This window comes from Populus alba, chromosome 16, assembly GCF_005239225.2.
Source record: "Populus alba chromosome 16, ASM523922v2, whole genome shotgun sequence".
NCBI classification, from domain to species: Eukaryota; Viridiplantae; Streptophyta; class Magnoliopsida; order Malpighiales; family Salicaceae; genus Populus; species Populus alba.
The window spans coordinates 6,592,079-6,610,523 of NC_133299.1; the positions used below are offsets into that span (position 1 = coordinate 6,592,079).

The following is an 18,445-nucleotide window of genomic DNA, read 5'->3' on the forward strand; positions in this document are numbered from 1 at the left end:
AATTATCAGACTTTCATACTTTCATGACACGTGTCCTGAGCTTGACGGGTTAACTTGGTTTGATGGGTTAACCCAGTTAATTCTGGGTAAACCCGTCATTTGTTTTTCTATTTAGTTATCAAACTTTCATGATGTGAATCCCAGGTTTTACGAGATAACCTGGTTTAAAGGGTTAACCCAATTAATTCATTTTTTTTTCTTTTTCTTCATTAGTTTTTTCCTTTCTATTGATTTTTTTTCTTTGTTTTTTTTAATCAATCTATTTAATTATTACACTTTATGACACGACCTTATATCTAGACTCACATCCAATATTCTTGGGTCTAGTGTTGCAGCCAGACTCACTTAAACTTGGGTCATGCAAGTTTATTTTTATTATAAATATTACTCTTAAGTCAGGCGTTGCAGCCAAACCCAAGTTTTTTGGGTATAATTTTGCAGAAAAACCCAAAATTTTTAAATTTTTATTTGTTTTAATATTTTTTATGCAAAAACAATGACCCGCGGCATCGCGCGGGTCAAGTGTCTAGTTTAATATAAAGGGTGTAATAAAAGAGATTGTGTTGAACAAGTGGAGCAACATGCAATGAACTGATCATGTATAGGACTAAAGTCATTGGTCTAGCTCCGAAAAACTGAAGCAGTCGCAATCCATAATCTCAAAAGAAAATTTTCCAACAGAGCCCACTAGCTACTTCTTGTTCTTATAAATGTAGGATGGCCGGCGAGGCATATGCTCTCCAAAAGCTGTTCTTTCTCAAGCAGTTCTCTCCAAAATAATTTAAGAAAAGAAAACCATTTCAAAAGGTTTTGTTTTAATCCTTGAGTTGAGCTCTCTTAGCTAGTTAATTATCACTCCTATCCTTAGTTCAGGTAAAGTCGCCACCGTCCACAATCTTTATCCATGGAGATTGATCAGCCAACAATTCAACAGAAAGCCGGGCATTTTACATGTGCATGGAGCTGTTTCAAGGCCTTGCCTGGTGAGGCCAAGGCCAAGGCTATAAAAGTTGCAAAAAGTTCAAAAAAACTTGGAGAAGATGACCCAAGAAGAGTCATTCACTCCCTAAAAGTGGGATTAGCTCTCACATTCGTGTCCTTCTTCTATTATTCGAGACCTCTCTATGATGGTTTTGGGCAGTCAGGGATGTGGGCTGTGTTAACTGTGGTTGTAATCTTTGAGTTTACAGTAGGTACGCGATTAGTTATACTTGAAGGAATTGGCTAGCTGTTTTCCTATTTAATTAACTTCAGTAAAATCTACATGTCAACCAGATTGAAATAGTGACGCAGTATTTGATAATGCATGTATTTGTTTGTTATGCAGGTGGAACTTTGAGCAAGGGTTTGTACAGAGGCTTGGCAACATTACTTGCCTGTGCTCTAGGGTTCGGAGCTTCGAACTTGGCCAGTCTATTTGGAAGGAAAGGACAGCCCATTGTCATTGGGATCCTTGTCTTCCTATTAGGTATGCTTGTATAGAACTTAAAGCAATATAATAGTGATTTGCTTATTGTTATTTTCAGAGATTTTAAATCCAACCCGGTATTCAAGGTTCAAATCATGAGTTTTATTTGGATTATTAGGTTTTAACTGAATTACTCGGGTTAATCTTAAAATTTTTTTATAAATCAACATGATATTGTTTTGATTAAAAAAATAGTTAACAAGTTATAATCGAGTTTTTTATCAAGTTTTGTCGGGTCAGTAGGTCAACTGGCCAGGTCACTCTAGTTTTTTATTTTCCTTATTTTTTTTTAACCTAACTTGATTCTATTCTTAGATAAGTTAGATCTCGGGTTGACCTGTTAGATCGAGATAAATTTTAAAACTATAATTATTTCTTACACTAGAAGTAATTTGAATCCATACATGAATCTAGGGTCAATAGAATATATAATAGAGTTTTAAAAACTCGATTAATGAAAAAATTGAAAAAAAAAATAACTAAATAAATTGAAAAAAAAAACTGAATAAACTAATTTGAAAATAAGAAAAACCATGTGGTCTGGTTTAGTTTTAATTTTAAAAAATTGAAATCAAATGAACCGGTTGAATCAAAATTTAATCACCTAAAAAAATTATAAATAAAAAATTTTCATCTGTACCTTGAATGGGACTGTTTTTTTCCTTCCTTGTTATCTTATAATCCATGAAGATGATGTAATGATAGGGATAATCTAAATAATCCTAATTATGCTTAAAATGCAGCTTAGAGCTAGATGAGGATGGATGGCTATTATTTGTTGACAGTTGGGACATATCAGAGTTATGGGTATCATTGCGTTCATGACTTTAGAGGACTTTTTTCTTGTGACTTTTTCAAAGAGAATTAGATTTGTTTGGGAATAGAATCTCAACTTTGCTTTCTTGTGTTGTATAAAAGAGGAATTGTATCCTTGTAGCAGGTGTTTGCAATTAGTGGGAGGAGATTCAACCAAATTATTCAAATAATTTTTTAACCCACACATATACATTCTAGTTTTTCAGTTGTTAAAGTAAAGAAAACCTACTCAGACAGAACCGGATCGAATTAAACTGAATTAAATCAATTTAATTTGAACTGATTTTTAATTTAATTTAAGTTAAATTTTTTTAAAAAAATTAAAATATCCAGTTTGATTAAAATTTTTAGACCGAATCAAATTGGGTTTTGAACACTCCTACTATAGGCTAACATATGCTAAAATGTTTATTGACACTCTTTATAGCATGATAACGCAAGTTTAAGTTGTGTTTATGCAGTGGCAGCGTCTACATTCACACGGTTCTTCCCACGAATCAAGGCAAGATATGACTATGGAGTCGTGATATTTATACTAACATTCAGTTTAGTATCTGTTTCGGGGTATCGAGTTGAAAAACTCTTAGTCCTGGCACATCAAAGGCTGTCAACAATACTCATAGGTGGAGCGATTTGCATGCTTTTATCGTTCATTTTTCCAGTTTGGGCCGGTGAGGATCTTCATAAGTTGGTCGCTTCCAATGTAGAAAAGCTTGCAAAATACCTAGAAGGTATTACCCAACTTATTAACTTTGTTATAGTTTCCATAAATAAATAAATAAAAACCTTTTTAGTTAGTTTTACCTGCATATTATTTAACATGAAGGGCAACTGAACAGTAGAGTATTACAGGTTTTGGAGGTGAATTTTTCCAGCCTTTAGAGGATGAAAGGAATGTTAAGGTCTCCAACGCTGATAAATCATTTCTTCGAAGATATAAAAATGTCCTAAACTCAAAATCCACTGAAGAATCCATGGTACAGACTCTTTCCACTTAAATTCCACTAACATGCATTTTTGTCTTAGCGTGAGTGCCACCATCTTTGATTCATTTTATCATCCATTGGCTATGCTAATAGATTTAGTGGATGATCTTACACTTAATGCAGGCAAATCTAGCAAGATGGGAACCTAGACATGGCCGTTTTGGTTTCCGGCATCCATGGAAACAATACCTGAAGATTGGATCCCTCTCACGTCGATGTGCTTACCAGATTGAAGCTCTTGATGCCTACAGGCTACATCGACTCTCATAACCAAGTAATATACATGCTAATGTTGCCCGCGTGTAGGAAATAGAAGTACAATTCTCACCTGAAACAATCCATACTTTCTGCCAATTCTTTTCGAAGCTTTTTCCTACCACACTTAGATGGAGCCAGTTTTGTAACTGGAAGAACAATTTTAAATTAGATATCAACATCTCATGATTCCATCACGCTAAGTCCACCAAATATACTTTCCTCTTTTCAATATTAATATTCCAATTGTATTAATAGCTGAATTTATGAGTATGCACACCATCCCAAGGGTTTTGATTAAATCACCCGACAAAGCTGCTTTCAAGACATTTTTTCTATCTGACAAATTGTTGATGTCAAAAGCTGAAACATATTCTGCTACTCTTTTCAGGCACCACTGAAATTCCGATGCAAAATCCAAGGACCGTGTACAAGGATGAGTATAGAATGCAGCATGGCGCTGGAATCATTGGCCTTAGCTATCAAAACAATGACTCTTCCGTCTTCAGCAAATGTCCATGTGGAGAACTCGAAAACTGCCATCAAGGATCTCAAAATTGCTATTAAAACTGTCTCATTGGACCACGATCAAGACCTTTTAGCAATTGTACCAGCTGCAACAGTTGCTACAATAATAATTGAGATTGTTAAATGCGTGGAGATTTTATCTGAATCAGTGCACGAGCTCTCTGATCTAGCACACTTCAAGAGTGTGGAACCGACGGTGTCCCTAGAGAAACCGCCGTTTCTTCACCGGGGAAGCATAAAACCTGTTTTAGAAGGTGATGCTGACCGTGTTATTATTGCAATAGACGTGAAGTCTGCGGATTCACCAGAAAGTGAGAATACTCAAGGTCCAATGCCTGGTCAGCGTCTGGAGGTGTAAATATTGCATCCAAATCCATCGATCCAGTCAAAACAAATTATCTCTTACATACCACCTCCTTTAAGTTTCGAAATAAATCATGAAAGAAGTCGACTACAAATTAATGGTTAAATAAATCATATGCTAATGCTGCCCATATACTATACAAAATCTCATGAATTATCCATCATTTTGATTGACAACTCTTATAGTTTTTGTTTTCTTAAATGTATGAGCTATGGTGTGTTTGAATGATAATGTCCTTGTGTTAAAATACTTAAGTACTCAATTCAACCAATTGAACAACTTTTTAATATAAAAAACTTATTTTTAAACTCAAATGAGAATTAAAATTAAATTTTTGATTTTTGATTTTTCAATTTAAAATTTTCAAATCTTAAAACATTCTAATTTGTTGATGATTCAGTTTCTAATTCGCCAGAATGAACTTACATCAACCTAACTAATACCAGCCAGAACTAATGAAAAGAAATTAAATCAAAACATCTCATAATTTATGTATTAAAATAAAATAAAAAAGAAAACAGTACTAGAAAATTGCTAAATACCAACTAAATATTTTATCGGTGTTTATACTTGACACCCATATGCATCGTAATTCACATCAATAAATGAAATTCACATCAATAAATGAAAAACATTGACGAGAGTTAACCCAAATCGCATATGCTAATCATATCAGGTCAAATAAAGCTTATCTAATCAAAAGATTCTTCATGAAATCACTTTGATTCATAAGATCCACTCGCTCCATGCATGAGGTTTTTCAGGGGAAAAAAACTATCTAGCAAAATTAGCTTTAGGCAGTTGACATGGTATGTTTGCGACTAGATTTGAGCCCACCAGTGTTGAAGATCCACTGCATTTGAAAACTAAGAATTTTGGATCTTTCTAGTTTTTTGAAACGAAAATCACCGATTGAAAGTTTAATTCGTGACTATGAAGGTAACTTCTGTTTTCTTTTTCAGCAAAAATATCCTGGCAAGTTCAATTAATCATTAGCTAACTCTCCCTTCAGCTTACAATGAATAAACTGAATTTTCATCAGCATATTTTCTCAACCATTCAACCCTTTTCAGAAAACAACATCATCAATGTCAGATCTCATGGAAAGTTTAAGATCGCCCTAGCCACCCATGACGCAACCTTACTTCTGAGATGAGCAATAAAAATCAACAAACCTCGCAACAGCTCAAAAGTTTCTGCCGCAACATTCAAACCAAACAAACAGTGCCCTAGATAATGGTTACAAAATAGTTTTGCTAGCTGATCTTTAAAAAAATATCCAATGGGAAAAGTAGCTCATTCCTATAATAGGGACATGAATTAAAAAGAGGATTATAAAAATAAGCAAAACCAAAAGAGAACGTTAGAAATCAAACAGCAGAATAGCCCACGAATTTACTTCCAACTTGAAGGAGATTTGTCATTGATACCTTCTTACAAAAAAGCGCAGTTTACTTGCAGTGTGAATTACACAATAGTTTTTAGCATCTACTTGTATCTATTGACAAGTAAAAACAAAATTTGGAGGTGGCTGTGGCTGTGGCTGTGGACTTATGCTTCGGATATAAATACATCAATAATGAAAGAAAAATTCCTTTCTACTAGCAAGTTTAACGGCTCCTACATACATTGTGTGATTATTATACAGGAGATTTGTGATACCAGCAGTATTATCTACTTACCATCCATAGATGGGATTCTCTACTTGCGGAGGCAAGAGATGGAGATCTTTACAGTGCTGCTTGTCATAGTCCCGTGTCCCAGGTATCGCTCCAGTACACAGCCTAAGAAACTCATTCCCCGTGAGGCAGTAGTGGGCATACGCCAACCCTCCATCAATCATCTCAGACAGATTAGGCATTGAAACTGCTTTTGTGATGCTCTTTCCATTAGTTTTGCTCAATTTTACATCTTTTTCAGAATCCAGGACTCTATCAAGCTCCGAATACTGCATAAATCTCTGGGTGGCAGCCTCCCATGAGAGGTTGTATCTTTGCTCGGGTGTAAGAGGCTGAGGTTCATTTGCTAATGCTTCCTTAACTCTTGCAACAAAGTCCTCAGATGTCTTGTAAGTCAGACAATTGGGAAATGACCTGAAGTACTCATTAGATGGGTGGTCGGCACATACGACAAATTTTCCCATTGCAAGTGCCTCAGCAGTGGCTGTGCAGAGCACATCACTGATACTGGGATTTATGAAAACTTTGTACCTTCAAACAGAGAAAGAAATGTTAAAAGGATTTATGAAAACTTAAGTCTCTTCAAGAAAAGAGGAATGTTCCACAAAAAACACAAATAGTTTAAGTAGGGACAAAGACATGCTTCATTCTCTGATGGAGTCATTACTGATCGCACAGCAGGAAAGTTTTCAGCAGGCTAGCTCAAAAAAGAAGCTCTACCTGATCATCACACAAGGTTTATTTTATTTTATTTTATTTGGCAGTTATATTTCTTGAGTTATTCATTTAAATTGAAGAGATCATCTAGATGCTCTCCTTTGTTCCAATTCACGGTTTGCATTATATGATAAAAAACAGAAGACAGCTTCTATCAAATCCTTACCCATGAAGAGAATCATCAGCATGGTCTCTTCCTTTAAGAAAGTTGAGATTCAAATCCAATCTTTTCGCTGTACTCTGAACTTCATTTGCATCCTCTCCATTTCCGAATACATCTAATTTGAAGCCATCCAGCTCATTCTTGTGTTTTGCCAGCAAATCTATCAACTCCTTGTATCCCTTGGCCCATACCATCTTGCCTAAGAAATATGCTCCTTTTGAGAAGGCTTGCTGCCCAAGTTCCCTTTCAGCTGCAACTTTTTCCCCAATTTTCAAAAATCTTGGATTCACACCATGAACATTGCAAATGACAGACTTCGGTAAATCCTGGGTGGCAGCAGAAAGGCGAAGAACCTGAAAAGGTGAACATGAAACAATTTAATCCAAGTAATAGGATAAACATTCCAAAAATCTGCTCATTGTATGGTTAACACTACAATAGCAACAAAAAAAATTGTGAAGCCACCTTCAATATCCAATGATCAGAAAATCCAAGAAATTAGTCAATTTACCTTATGGCAGTATGCTCGTGTGACCAAGTTGTTTATGTGTTTGACAAGGAAAGCTTGGAGAGCCCCGTTCTTCTCTCTCTTGATGTATTCTAGATAATTTGTGTGGACAACTCCAACAACATGATTGAACTTATCAGTCCAGCGCTTTCCATGGTGATACCAATTCAGGTGTTCTGGTTCTTCCAGGATGGCAATGTCAGCATCCCTTGATGGAACAAATTTGGAAGTATCCCCGGCAGGTATTATGCTTCTCCTTTCTTTTGAGAACTACAGAACAACGAGAACAAAAATGTCACTTGTTTTATACTTTGATACTATGAACAAGATGGTGCGTATTTTGATTATCAATCAGCTACCTTTCCTGGATAAAAGGAGATCTTAAAATCTGCTTTAAAGCCAACCCTTTCCTCAAGCCAGTTACGTATATAATTCTCCTGCTCTTCTGGTGAAGTAAAAGTGAGATTATTGGGATAAACTAGTTCTTGATCTGACTTACAAAGCCATGGAACCAGCAGAGTAACATTTTGCTTTTCAGACTTTGCTAAATATGCTGCTCGAAAAAGTGGATTAACAGCTGTTCCAGTCATCCATGGAAGGCTAGCAGTTGTGACAATGGCAACATGTCTCTTCCCGTCAGATGGGTGATGCTTTGATGAGTCAGTCCAAAAGCCTCCATCATAACAATGCCCTGTGCTTTGAAGAACACTCGCTATTCTTAAATCCAGTTCATCATTTGCATTCTCATCAAGGAGGGTCGATTGTCCTGAAGACAATGAGGGCAACAAAAATTGGTTCTTGCGTTTTCTGCACAAGCCCTCCACTATCTTGTCACAAACATCTGAATCACAATGAGAACACTACAAAACTCAAACTGTATACAGGTCAACTAATATACAATAAGCATGTTTTCTAGAAAGATGAAAGGTATCGGTATTAGGGGTGAGCAAAAAAACCAAAAAACTGATTAAACCGAGAAAATCAGAAAAAAAAAATAACCAAGAAAACCGAACCGTGAAAAAAAACCAATTATAATTTTTAAAAAAACGACCAGTTCAATTTGGTTTCGGTTTTATAAACCTGAAACCGAAAAAACCAAACCAAACCCAAACCGAAAAAAACCAAGCCAAACTGAAAAAAAACTGTGTCAAACCAGAAAAAACTGAACCAAACCTGAACCGGTTGGTTTGAACCGGTTTTTGTTCTAAAATAACCGAAACTGGTCGGTTTGAACCGGTTTCGGTTTGGTTTGGTTATTTTTTCTATAAAAACCGAACCGAACCAAAAATGATCACTCCTAATCAGTATCACATAAACAAATATTTGAAAGATATGATACTATATCAGTTTCCCAAAGGAAGAGAATATCAACAATTATAATAGTTGTTTTCAGCAGTCACCATTTACAAATGGATTTAGAAGCATTTTTTCTTCGAGAGATGCAAATGGATGATGTGATCTTCCATATCTGGTGCTCCCAGTAGTGAATACCAACATCATAGAGAAAATTATGAGAGAGGGCATGAGGCAGGGGTTCAATTTTCCCATAGTTGTGAAAACTCGAACATAAGTATGAATATCACAACCTGGCCTGGTGTATTTTTAAGAAAAACTTCAGAGGGAATACAATCCACCTCATATACTCCTCCCAGAAATTCTACCCTCCCACAAAAAGATAGACCCAGAACCTATTACTCCATTTTTTTTCTCGCAAGACAACATTCTTAACTTTTTTAAGCATTAAGAATTATAATTTAGCATCCACAATGCAATCGAATCAGTAACATTGGTATGAAAAATCTTAATCAAATGAGGATTAATTGATCTGATGACAATTATCCAATTAATAGCATCCTTTTGATTTCATTGCCATTAGAAAAATGGAACTGCTTCATAAATTTTCCACACATGAGAGCATGAACATAAGAGCATGAAATGAATTAAGGTCATTCCTACTACCAGAATATAAAGATCTCTTCAGGTACACAACAGATCGACATTCAAGAATAGTCCAGCTAATGAAGCAGTATTGGCAAAAATATTACATTCACAAGAGAGTAAGCATGCATGCAATAATGCCTTTGCACCCAGAGTGGAAGTTCAGACTAAAATAAAAAATAAATAAATAAATAAACCCTCAAGTTGCTTACCTTTTCTAACACCAAACTGATCCAAGAATGGCTCAGATTGCCTGACCAAATATGCCAAAAGCTCAGGTACATCCAGTGGTGGTACTTCCTGCATCAGGCATACACAAGCAAACATTTTCAAGAAAACATCTCAAAAGATAGTAATAATAACAGTAAGTAATTATATTTAATTTTTCCCGCATGAACATTCAGAGGCCAAACAGCTTGTGTACACTGTAAATAATGGAGTCTGCTTTGTATGATGGTTCAAGATTAGGGTGTTTCTTGACTTGAAAACATCTTATCAGTCCTAAGTTAAGAAGTAGCCAAGTTTAGCAAGGTTCTAGCTTTCCAAACAGGCTCAAAGTGGAGCCTGGGGAGTCTATGGTCTACGAAACAAAATGGATGAGCCTGATCAAGAGACTTAGTATGCTCTTACAATTTCAAATCAAGAGATCACCATGAGCAGCAATCCTTTGGTGCCTTTGTATCTATTTGCTTTTATTTATCAGAAAAGAGAAAAGGAAGACTAGGTGCAGTACCCTCCAGCTAATAGCACAGAAACTTCAAAATCATTTACTAAGGCAAGAGCATATCAACCTGCAATATTTTTTATATTTACAAATATTAAATGACAGATTAAACAAAACGAATTTCAAAAGGTGTAAGCATATTATAGATAATTTTCCACAAGAATGTCTTAGCTGCATAGATACTAAGTTCATTCCTCCTGGTTGGAGTGACATTAGAGCTACCACTAAAACTGTCTTTTACTCTGTTTATTTTCTTAAATGGATAATTTGATTTCAAGCTGTCCGAGTCATTTTACGATGGGTTTAAGTGGTCTCAGCATCCAGTGTCATCAATTGCTTCAAAGCCCAAGGACACAAACTTCAGGTAGGAAACTGATTTTAAGATGCAATTGGACTTGCCCGATTCATCACAACTTGAGCTTTAGTCTAATGAATGCAAAACTTGAACGTCACACTTTCTGGAAAACATGTCAGCAATTAGATTTAATGTGATAGACTATACAGGTAGGCATCTAACCTTTGACTCCTGAGGCTCCTTGCGGATTGCTTTCTGAAAAAACAGAGATGGATAGCTGGTTAAGAGAATGAATACAGCTTATGATCATCAAATGAATATCAAAGAAAGCAAATTAAGCAATGATGATTCCAAACCATGATATTGTACAGTAACTGCAAGATTTTACCAAGCTTAAGTATCAAACATCAAGCCAAGGAAGAATGTTTTGATGTTTATTTGCACTCAAATGTCAATCTAATTGCATTCAGTGGAAGGAATGTTTCCATGAGGATTAACACATTTCCTTGAGATTTGAAAGCAAGCCCTGCATCTATGTCACCCAGACCTTGACTACCTTATTCATGTCAGACATGTTTACATGAATTCCTCCTAACTGGGAACTGCACACTCCACACTATGAGAAAATCTCCTGAAGATGAACTCTTAACTTGACCAGGTACAACAAACTAGATAGCAGCACGCATGTTAGCATAGCATTTCATAGAACTGACAGCAGCACTGAACATGAACTTAAAAGTTTACATGATGAAATTATGATCCTATGGTTAATGGTTAACCTTCCTCATGAACAAAGATATTAAGAACGCAACATCATCAGGTCTTTTAACATTAATTAAAGATCAGTTATTCCAAGAAAGTTTCTGCGTTTACACAAGGCCTTTACAGCCCCCCTCGCCTGCTTCAAATGTTGTAGCAAAAATTTCTACTTGAGCTAATGTTTCATTAAAAGACCTTCAAATTTGTTGTTTAACCATAGAGTGATCAAAATAAACATCCAATAAACTTTTGAGTGGTATCATATATAGTCGTCTAGATTTATCGATCTAACAAAAACCAATAAAGGGACCAATAAAACCCTTCATCCAAAATAAAAACTCTATCAGACACCCCAAACTAAATCCCTAATTTCCAAAGTCTCATGAAAGTTTTAAAACTCAAAATTCCTGAATTTCTCATCCAAACAGTTGAATAAACCAAACCACAATTAAAAAAAAAAAATAGCAGTAATAACAGAAAACATACCAAGCTAGACTTCAGTTTCTCCACAAACTCACTATTCTTAAACCCGCCAAATATCTCACCAAACTCACTTTTCTTCTCCAATTCCCTAAACCTCCTTTTCAAAACACGTATTGGTTCCCATTCCCCGAATTGCCCTCCCCCTTCCTCCTTCCCCTCCCCCCAGAACTCCCTAAACCCCAATCTCCTCCTCCTGTCAAATCCCACAATCCCACCCCTATCCTCATCCTCCCCCTCCGCCACAATTACATTCTTTATCGCCGACAAATCAATCCCTAACTTCGCTGTAGGTCCCCACTTCTCTAAAACTTTCTTACTTATCTCAGGCGCGGAATAAACTCTCCGGATTTCGGAAATTTTTGGCTGCAACTTCTTCACAAAATCGATTTCTGTGGGCGAAGTAGAGGGTTTGAGCGGTGAAGGTACAGAGAAAGATGCAATTGAAGCTGAATTGAAGAAGTTTTCGATTTCGCGATCGAATGAGTTGGCTAAGTTCTTGAATGAGTTGGCTCGCGCTCTCATAAGTTGGAGATCCGCGTCAGCCGAGTCACGTACCTCTTTCCATCCTCGTGAGATTAAAGAGAGAGCCGTGTTGTTGCTATTGTTTCTTGTTGATGTTGAAGCTGCTTCCATTGTTCAGTTTGTACAATTAGGGTTTCCTAATTTCTTAAATTTTGGATTTTTTTTTTTTTTTTTTTTTTTTTTTTTTTTTTTTGCAGAGAGTTTTTCGTGGAAGGGAAACACTGAAGAGACGTAAATCTGAAAGAAACGAGGAAGAAGAGGGTTTCTTCCTGTTTTTTAAAGGTTCTCAACGGCTAAGAGTTCGGGATGTTTTTAATTTGGTAAGAATACATTTCAGTCTCACAATTAAAATATATTATTTCAATTGAACTCTTAAGGCTTGCTTGTTAGGAATTAATATTACAGGTTGTTTGGAACCAATTCTTTATTGTAATTGTTGAATTTAATTAATAAATAAGTTAAATTCATATATTTAGAAGAGATAAATTTATTTTATTTTATTTTATATTCTCATTACCTCATTTTATTTTTTTTAAAGGTCTTCCAAAAAAAAAGATATGTAGATAAATATTTTAGGAGAGTAAATTTTAACATTAAAATTTTTCTTTTAAGATTTGTAAATAAGAGTGATTAGTCTTTAATTTACTTTTGTATAATTTTTAAAGATTGAATTTCATTTGAAATTCGATTAATAACACTTAATATAGTTCTAATCTTTGATGTATTATTATTTTTCCCTAATGAAAAGGGTAAAAATTGTTCGATTTCGAAGACGGATACTCAAACGAAAACATTATACACATGGGATACTGATTTGTAATTGTTCTTTTTTATTTTCTACAAGGTTCTGGAAGTGAAACACGTGGTTGGACATGTAGGATCTTAGAGGGAGGGGAGATTTCGGCGGGTGATGACTGGGCTCGTCACATGGGATGGTGAGGTGGCAGGATGAGATTGGGCAGGGTAGATTCTTCCGCGAATTATCTGTTGCCTCAGACGAATATTCTGGCTTAAAGGATATGCTGCCAAGGAGTGTGCATGGGTGAGGGTGCATGGAAGGTTGATGGATTTCCACCGTTCAAATTAGCTTCATTACCATTATATAAAGTTTGCATTATGTACGGTTGCTTTAATAGTTAAACCTGAGTGGGAGCTCGACTCAAAACGTGTTTGGCAGTGTGATAGTGGTTGCTTTTTAAATAGTTTTTCGTGTCAAAATACATGTCAATGATATTTTTTTTATTTTTTTAAAATCATTTTTTATATCAGCACATCAAAATGATCCAAAAAGTACAAACCGTACTCAATTTTAGCAAAAAAATCAAAATCAAAATTTGATGAAACGCAGGTACAAACATAATGTCAAACGGTGTCTCAGTTCCATGCTGGGATTAAGGGGTATTTGAAATTTTTTAAAATATTTTTTATTTAAATATATATTAAAATAATATTATTTATTTTTGATATTAGTATGTATATAATATTAATTTGAAGTAAAAAAAAATTATTTACTTTTAAAAATACTTTTAAAATATAAAAATAAACAGAATTGTGAGCCAGCCAAATACATTTCCAAGGAGGTTTTTTTAGGGTTCCAATCACATCTTGAAAGGGTAGAGGCTACGATAAAGACAAATTTGAAGACTGGCGAGCCCTTAAGAAACAAGTTATTCAAGATGAAGACATGAGTGGCTTGCTATATCCCATTTGTGTTTGTGGGCTGAATTAAAACTTGATCCCATCATTCTTTTGTTCCTTCTGTTCTTCGCCGTCCATGTCAAGAATCAAGATCCGTGATGTCTGTTAGATCAACATCACTGCAGACATTTTGATTTTGTTCAAAGAGAGGTCACCTCCTAGCCGAGTAGCGATCGATCCAATGGAATTCTACCCAAAAAGTTTTGTTTATTGGCCCTTCATCCATCTACAGTTATTTCTCTATTGTTTTTAGTGCTGCTAGTACTAGTATTTTTTTTCTTAGCGATTTTAGAAATTAAGAGGAATGATGAGTTTGTATGAAAGAAAAGAAATCAATGAATTTTAAAGTTTAAATTATTAGATAATATTTTTAAAAATAATTTTATATTATTTTTTAACATGGTGTCTCGGGTAAAAAAAATTTAAATTTAAAACTTCACAAGCCTGCTATTATTTTAGTATTTAATTTTATTGATTTAATTAATTAGAATAAAAATAATAAGATTTAAATTTATAATTGTTTTATTATTAATATTTTAATATTATATTAAATAATGTATTTATTAGTCAAGCCAATCATGAATATTGTGTTAGGATATTTTGCAATCCTAAAGATCATGAAAATCATGTTAGGATATCCCACTAAAAATCATAAAGATAATGTTGAATTCAAACTCCATGAAATTGTTATATACATACTATGGAGTTTGAATTTCACGAGAATTATGGGATAAGTATGTATGTATCAATACAATATTGTTGAGTTTTACTCGAACTAACTCGTCCATTTCTTAGTTTTTACTTAGTATTAGAACTACACGATATACACAATGATAATCCATGTCCAATTTGTTTCCTTTAAATAATGTTTTTGCATTTAATTACTCCATCAAATATCACCTCTTTAGTTTTTTTTTATTATTATTAACATAAATGTCTTGGCCAGCTTACACGCACCTCGACCGATTCGATTGGTTTTTTAAAAATTCTAATCAATTAAATCAAATTTTTTTCATGATTCGATTTTTTTTATTTTTTTTCTGATTTTCTTAATTTAATTAGTTTTTTAATTTTTTTTACTTATCTATATTCTTACTTGGATCTCACTCACAGCACTCACTACTTCTTTAGCTTCTCAATCTACCACCTCATACCTTTCTTTTATCCTTTAACAAGAATCTTCTACCAATATGTTAGACATACATGCATCCACCTTCTAAGGACTATAAGTACTTGAATTATGTTTCTAAGCTCTATAAATTTTGATATGGCCTTCAACAAACACCATGTGCTTGTTTATACACTATTACAAGCTCTTCTACAACTTGAACGTTATTGGTTCAGATATTATTAAGTGTCATCGTTGGATTAATCCATGAACTTGGTAAGGGTTTTGCAGTGAAATATCTAGGCAGTCTCTTCTATTTCTTGAGTATTTAGGCTTCACACAATGTTCACGATCTTCCTCTCCATAAGAGAATGTATATTAGTGACCTCCTTCGTTGCACTTATGCACTCATTATTTATTAAATTGATTAATATTTATATATTTTAAAGAAATTGCAATATTTAATCTATCCTTATAAATTTAATTGCTTGCAATGTATAGGGTTATTGTTGAATCTGTTAGGATACTCCACGAAATCAAACACACATCAATTTATGTGGTTCAGCAACTTACCTACTCCACAGAGCTACTGGTTTGTATTAATCAAGCTTAGAAATAATACAAACAACAAAACAAGGAGGAGGAGAAAGTTCTTCTCTACTCAACTCAACTCTCACTAGCTCTCTCTCTGTGTTTCTCTTAATTTCGTGTCTCACATAGCTCTCATTAGCACCCTCTACTTATAGCTGATGTAGGAGACAATCCTCTCCACTTTAGTCAATTATAACAGCCACTTCTCCCACCATATTTAATGTTTTGGCAACCATTCTTGACCTTCACCATGCAGCCATATTTGACATGGCAGCCAACAGCCAGTTTGTGTTCATACATAACAATCTCCCACTTGGACATAAATGGTGTTATATCCATCTTTTAGTCTTGGAGGCCAACTGAAGCTTTACACAGCTTCAGTTTATCAAGAGTAACTCCTTTGGTTAACATGTCATCTGGATTCTTGCTTCCACAGACCTTTTCTAGCATTAGTTGCTCATCGTCAAGCAATTGTCGGATGAAGTGATATTTGATTTGAATATGCTTAGTCTTAGAGTGAAATGTTGGATTCTTGGCAAGGAAGATTGCACTCTAACTGTCGCTATACAGAGTACCCTTTTCATTCATCTTGCCTAATTCTTGTAAGAAACTCTGTAGCCATACTATCTCTTTTGCAGATTCTAAAACTACAACATATTCAGCTTTTGTTGTTGAAAGAGCGACGATCTTTTGCAAGGTAGAACTCCAGGAAACAGCAGTACCTCCTAAAGTATATACATATCATGTAGTGCTCTTTCTGCTATCAACATCTCCTGTTAAATCAGCGTTTACAAAACCTTCAAGTTTCAAACCACCAGCTGTGAAAGTAAGACAAGTCTCCGAGGAAACTTTTAAGTATCTCATGATCCATTTTACCGCCTCCCAATGCTGTTTTCTAGGATTGCTCATATATCGGCTTATAACTCCCATTGTATAGGCAATGTCTGATCTGGTACAAACCATAGAATACATCAAGGAGCCGATAGCTGAGGTGTATGGAATCTTATCCATGTATCCACATTCTAGCTCAGTTTTTGGTGACTGGTCTTTGCTGAGCTTGAAATGATTCCTCAGAGGTGTACTTACTGGTTTAGCATTATCCATACTAAACCTGCTGAGAACCTTCTTGACATACTATGTTTGTGAAAGCTTTGGTATGCCTTTGTCTTTATCTCTGATGATTCTCATGTCAAGTATTTGTTTAGCAGCTCCCAAATCCTTCATTTCAAACTGTTTTGACAACTGTTGTTTTAACTTGTCAATCTCTTCAATGTTGAATCCTACAATCAACATATCATCCACATATAATAGTAGAATGATGTAGGAGTTGTCAAAATGTTTGACATAGCAACAATGATCAGCCCAGCATCTTGTGTACCCCGAACTACACATGAAGTTGTCAAACTTCTTGTACCACTATCTTGGAGCTTGCTTCAAACCGTATAAGCTTTTCTTTAGCTTGCAGACTTTATTCTCCTTTCCTTGTATTGCAAACCCCTCTGGTTGTTGCATATAAATGTCTTCCTCTAAGTCACCATGAAGAAATGTTGTTTTTACATCTAATTGTTTAAGATGTAAATTTTTTGTAGCTACTATCCCCAGAACAACTCTGATTGTTGTGAGCTTCACAACTGGAGAAAATATCTTAGAGTAGTCAATCCCTTTCTTTTGTTGAAACCCTTTTACAACAAGTCTTGCCTTGAACCGTTTGCTTCCATCATACTCAGTCTTTACTCTGTAAACCCATTTATTTTGCAAGGCCTTCTTTCCTTCAGGTAGTGTGGTTAGCTCCCAAGTCTTATTCTTTAATAACAAATCCATCTCATCCTTCATGGCTAACTCCCACTTGCTTGAGTTTCCATCTTGTAAGGATTCTTCATAAGTTAGCGGTTCACCACCATCTGTCAGCAAAATATAATTCAATAGAAGTGTGAATCGTTGTGGGGGCTTTACAGTCCTTGAAGACCTGTGAACATAAACAGTTGGTTCACTTGGCTCCATATCTTATTATATAGTAGTGGGTACAAATGTGCTTGAGTCTTCTTGTAAAGACTTTTGATTATTGTTTTGCTTAGTAACATCGGGAAGCCCTTCTAATCTTATGAATTCAGATCTTTGTGGATTTGTATCTGAATCAGCCATATCTGTTTCTATACTTGATCTGTCTTTGTACAGAACTTTCTCATTAAAGATCACGTTCCTGCTTCTGATAATCTTTCTATTCTGATCATCCCATAATCGAAATCCAAATTCTTCATCTCCATAGCCAATGAAGAAACATTTCTTGGATTTGGCATCTAACTTGTTGCAAGCATCAGAATATATATGAATATAGGAAACACACCCAAAGACCTTTAGATGAGAGAGTTGTACCTCTTTTCCTCTTCATACTTCCTCGGGCAATCTGAATTCCATAAGAACTGATGGACCACGATTGATTAAGTAAACTACAATATGAACTACATCAGCCCAGAATGTTTGAGGTAACCTTGAATGCAACCTCATGCTTCTAGCTCGTTCATTAATGGTCATATTCATCCGTTCAGTAATGCCATTCTATTATGGTGTGCCTGGAACAATCTTTTCCATTCTGATACCATTAACAGCGCAATACTCTTGGAAACCTTCATCAATGTATTCTCCTCCATTATCAAATCTTAAGCATTTTAACTTTAGACCTGATTCAGTCTCAACCATAGCCTTCCATTTCTTGAATGTTTCAAACACATCAGATTTATTTTTCAGAAAGTAGATCCATACCTTCCTACTGAAATCATCAATGAAAGTCACATAATACTGAGAACCTCCAAGAGATGCTACTGAAGACGGTCCCCATAAATCTG

At 35.1% G+C, this 18,445-nt stretch overlaps 2 protein-coding genes across 3 annotated transcripts; one reads left to right on the plus strand and one right to left on the minus strand.

Moving 5' to 3' along the window:
* Positions 1-757: 757 nt before the first annotated feature.
* LOC118051148 (aluminum-activated malate transporter 8-like) lies at positions 758-3,677 on the plus strand. The gene is made up of 5 exons (XM_035061714.2): positions 758-1,193; positions 1,328-1,468; positions 2,746-3,015; positions 3,137-3,261; positions 3,394-3,677. The coding sequence occupies exons 1-5, from the start codon at positions 905-907 to the stop codon at positions 3,538-3,540; spliced, it is 972 nt and encodes a 323-aa protein (XP_034917605.1). The 5' UTR covers positions 758-904; the 3' UTR covers positions 3,541-3,677.
* Positions 3,678-5,780: 2,103 nt separating this feature from the next.
* Positions 5,781-12,416, minus strand: LOC118050733 (digalactosyldiacylglycerol synthase 1, chloroplastic). 2 transcript variants are annotated; one of them, XM_073405273.1, is made up of 7 exons: positions 11,687-12,416; positions 10,664-10,696; positions 9,635-9,722; positions 7,844-8,250; positions 7,488-7,754; positions 6,980-7,329; positions 5,781-6,627 (listed from the first exon to the last, which is right to left on the minus strand). In XM_073405273.1, exons 1-7 carry the CDS (start codon positions 12,314-12,316, stop codon positions 6,096-6,098), a joined length of 2,307 nt encoding a protein of 768 aa, XP_073261374.1. In that variant the 5' UTR covers positions 12,317-12,416; the 3' UTR covers positions 5,781-6,095. The 2 variants fall into 2 exon arrangements, with proteins under 2 accessions (XP_073261374.1, XP_034917072.1); XM_035061181.2 differs by having other exon boundaries at positions 7,844-8,325.
* Positions 12,417-18,445: the final 6,029 nt, after the last annotated feature.

What these genes read in the sequence shown, in the direction of transcription:
- LOC118051148 (XM_035061714.2), top strand. Translation starts at nt 905, where the DNA reads ATGGAGATTGATCAGCCAACAATTCAACAGAAAGCCGGGCATTTTACA. An exon ending in GCTTGCAAAATACCTAGAAG is followed by an intron (nt 3,016 to 3,136) that starts GTATTACCCAAC and finishes AGAGTATTACAG; the next exon opens with GTTTTGGAGGTGAATTTTTC. An exon ending in AATCCACTGAAGAATCCATG is followed by an intron (nt 3,262 to 3,393) that starts GTACAGACTCTT and finishes CACTTAATGCAG; the next exon opens with GCAAATCTAGCAAGATGGGA.
- LOC118050733 (XM_035061181.2), bottom strand. Translation starts at nt 12,316, where the DNA reads ATGGAAGCAGCTTCAACATCAACAAGAAACAATAGCAACAACACGGCT. An exon ending in AGAAACTGAAGTCTAGCTTG is followed by an intron (nt 10,697 to 11,686) that starts GTATGTTTTCTG and finishes CTGTTTTTTCAG; the next exon opens with AAAGCAATCCGCAAGGAGCC. An exon ending in TCTCCTTTTATCCAGGAAAG is followed by an intron (nt 7,755 to 7,843) that starts GTAGCTGATTGA and finishes GTTGTTCTGTAG; the next exon opens with TTCTCAAAAGAAAGGAGAAG.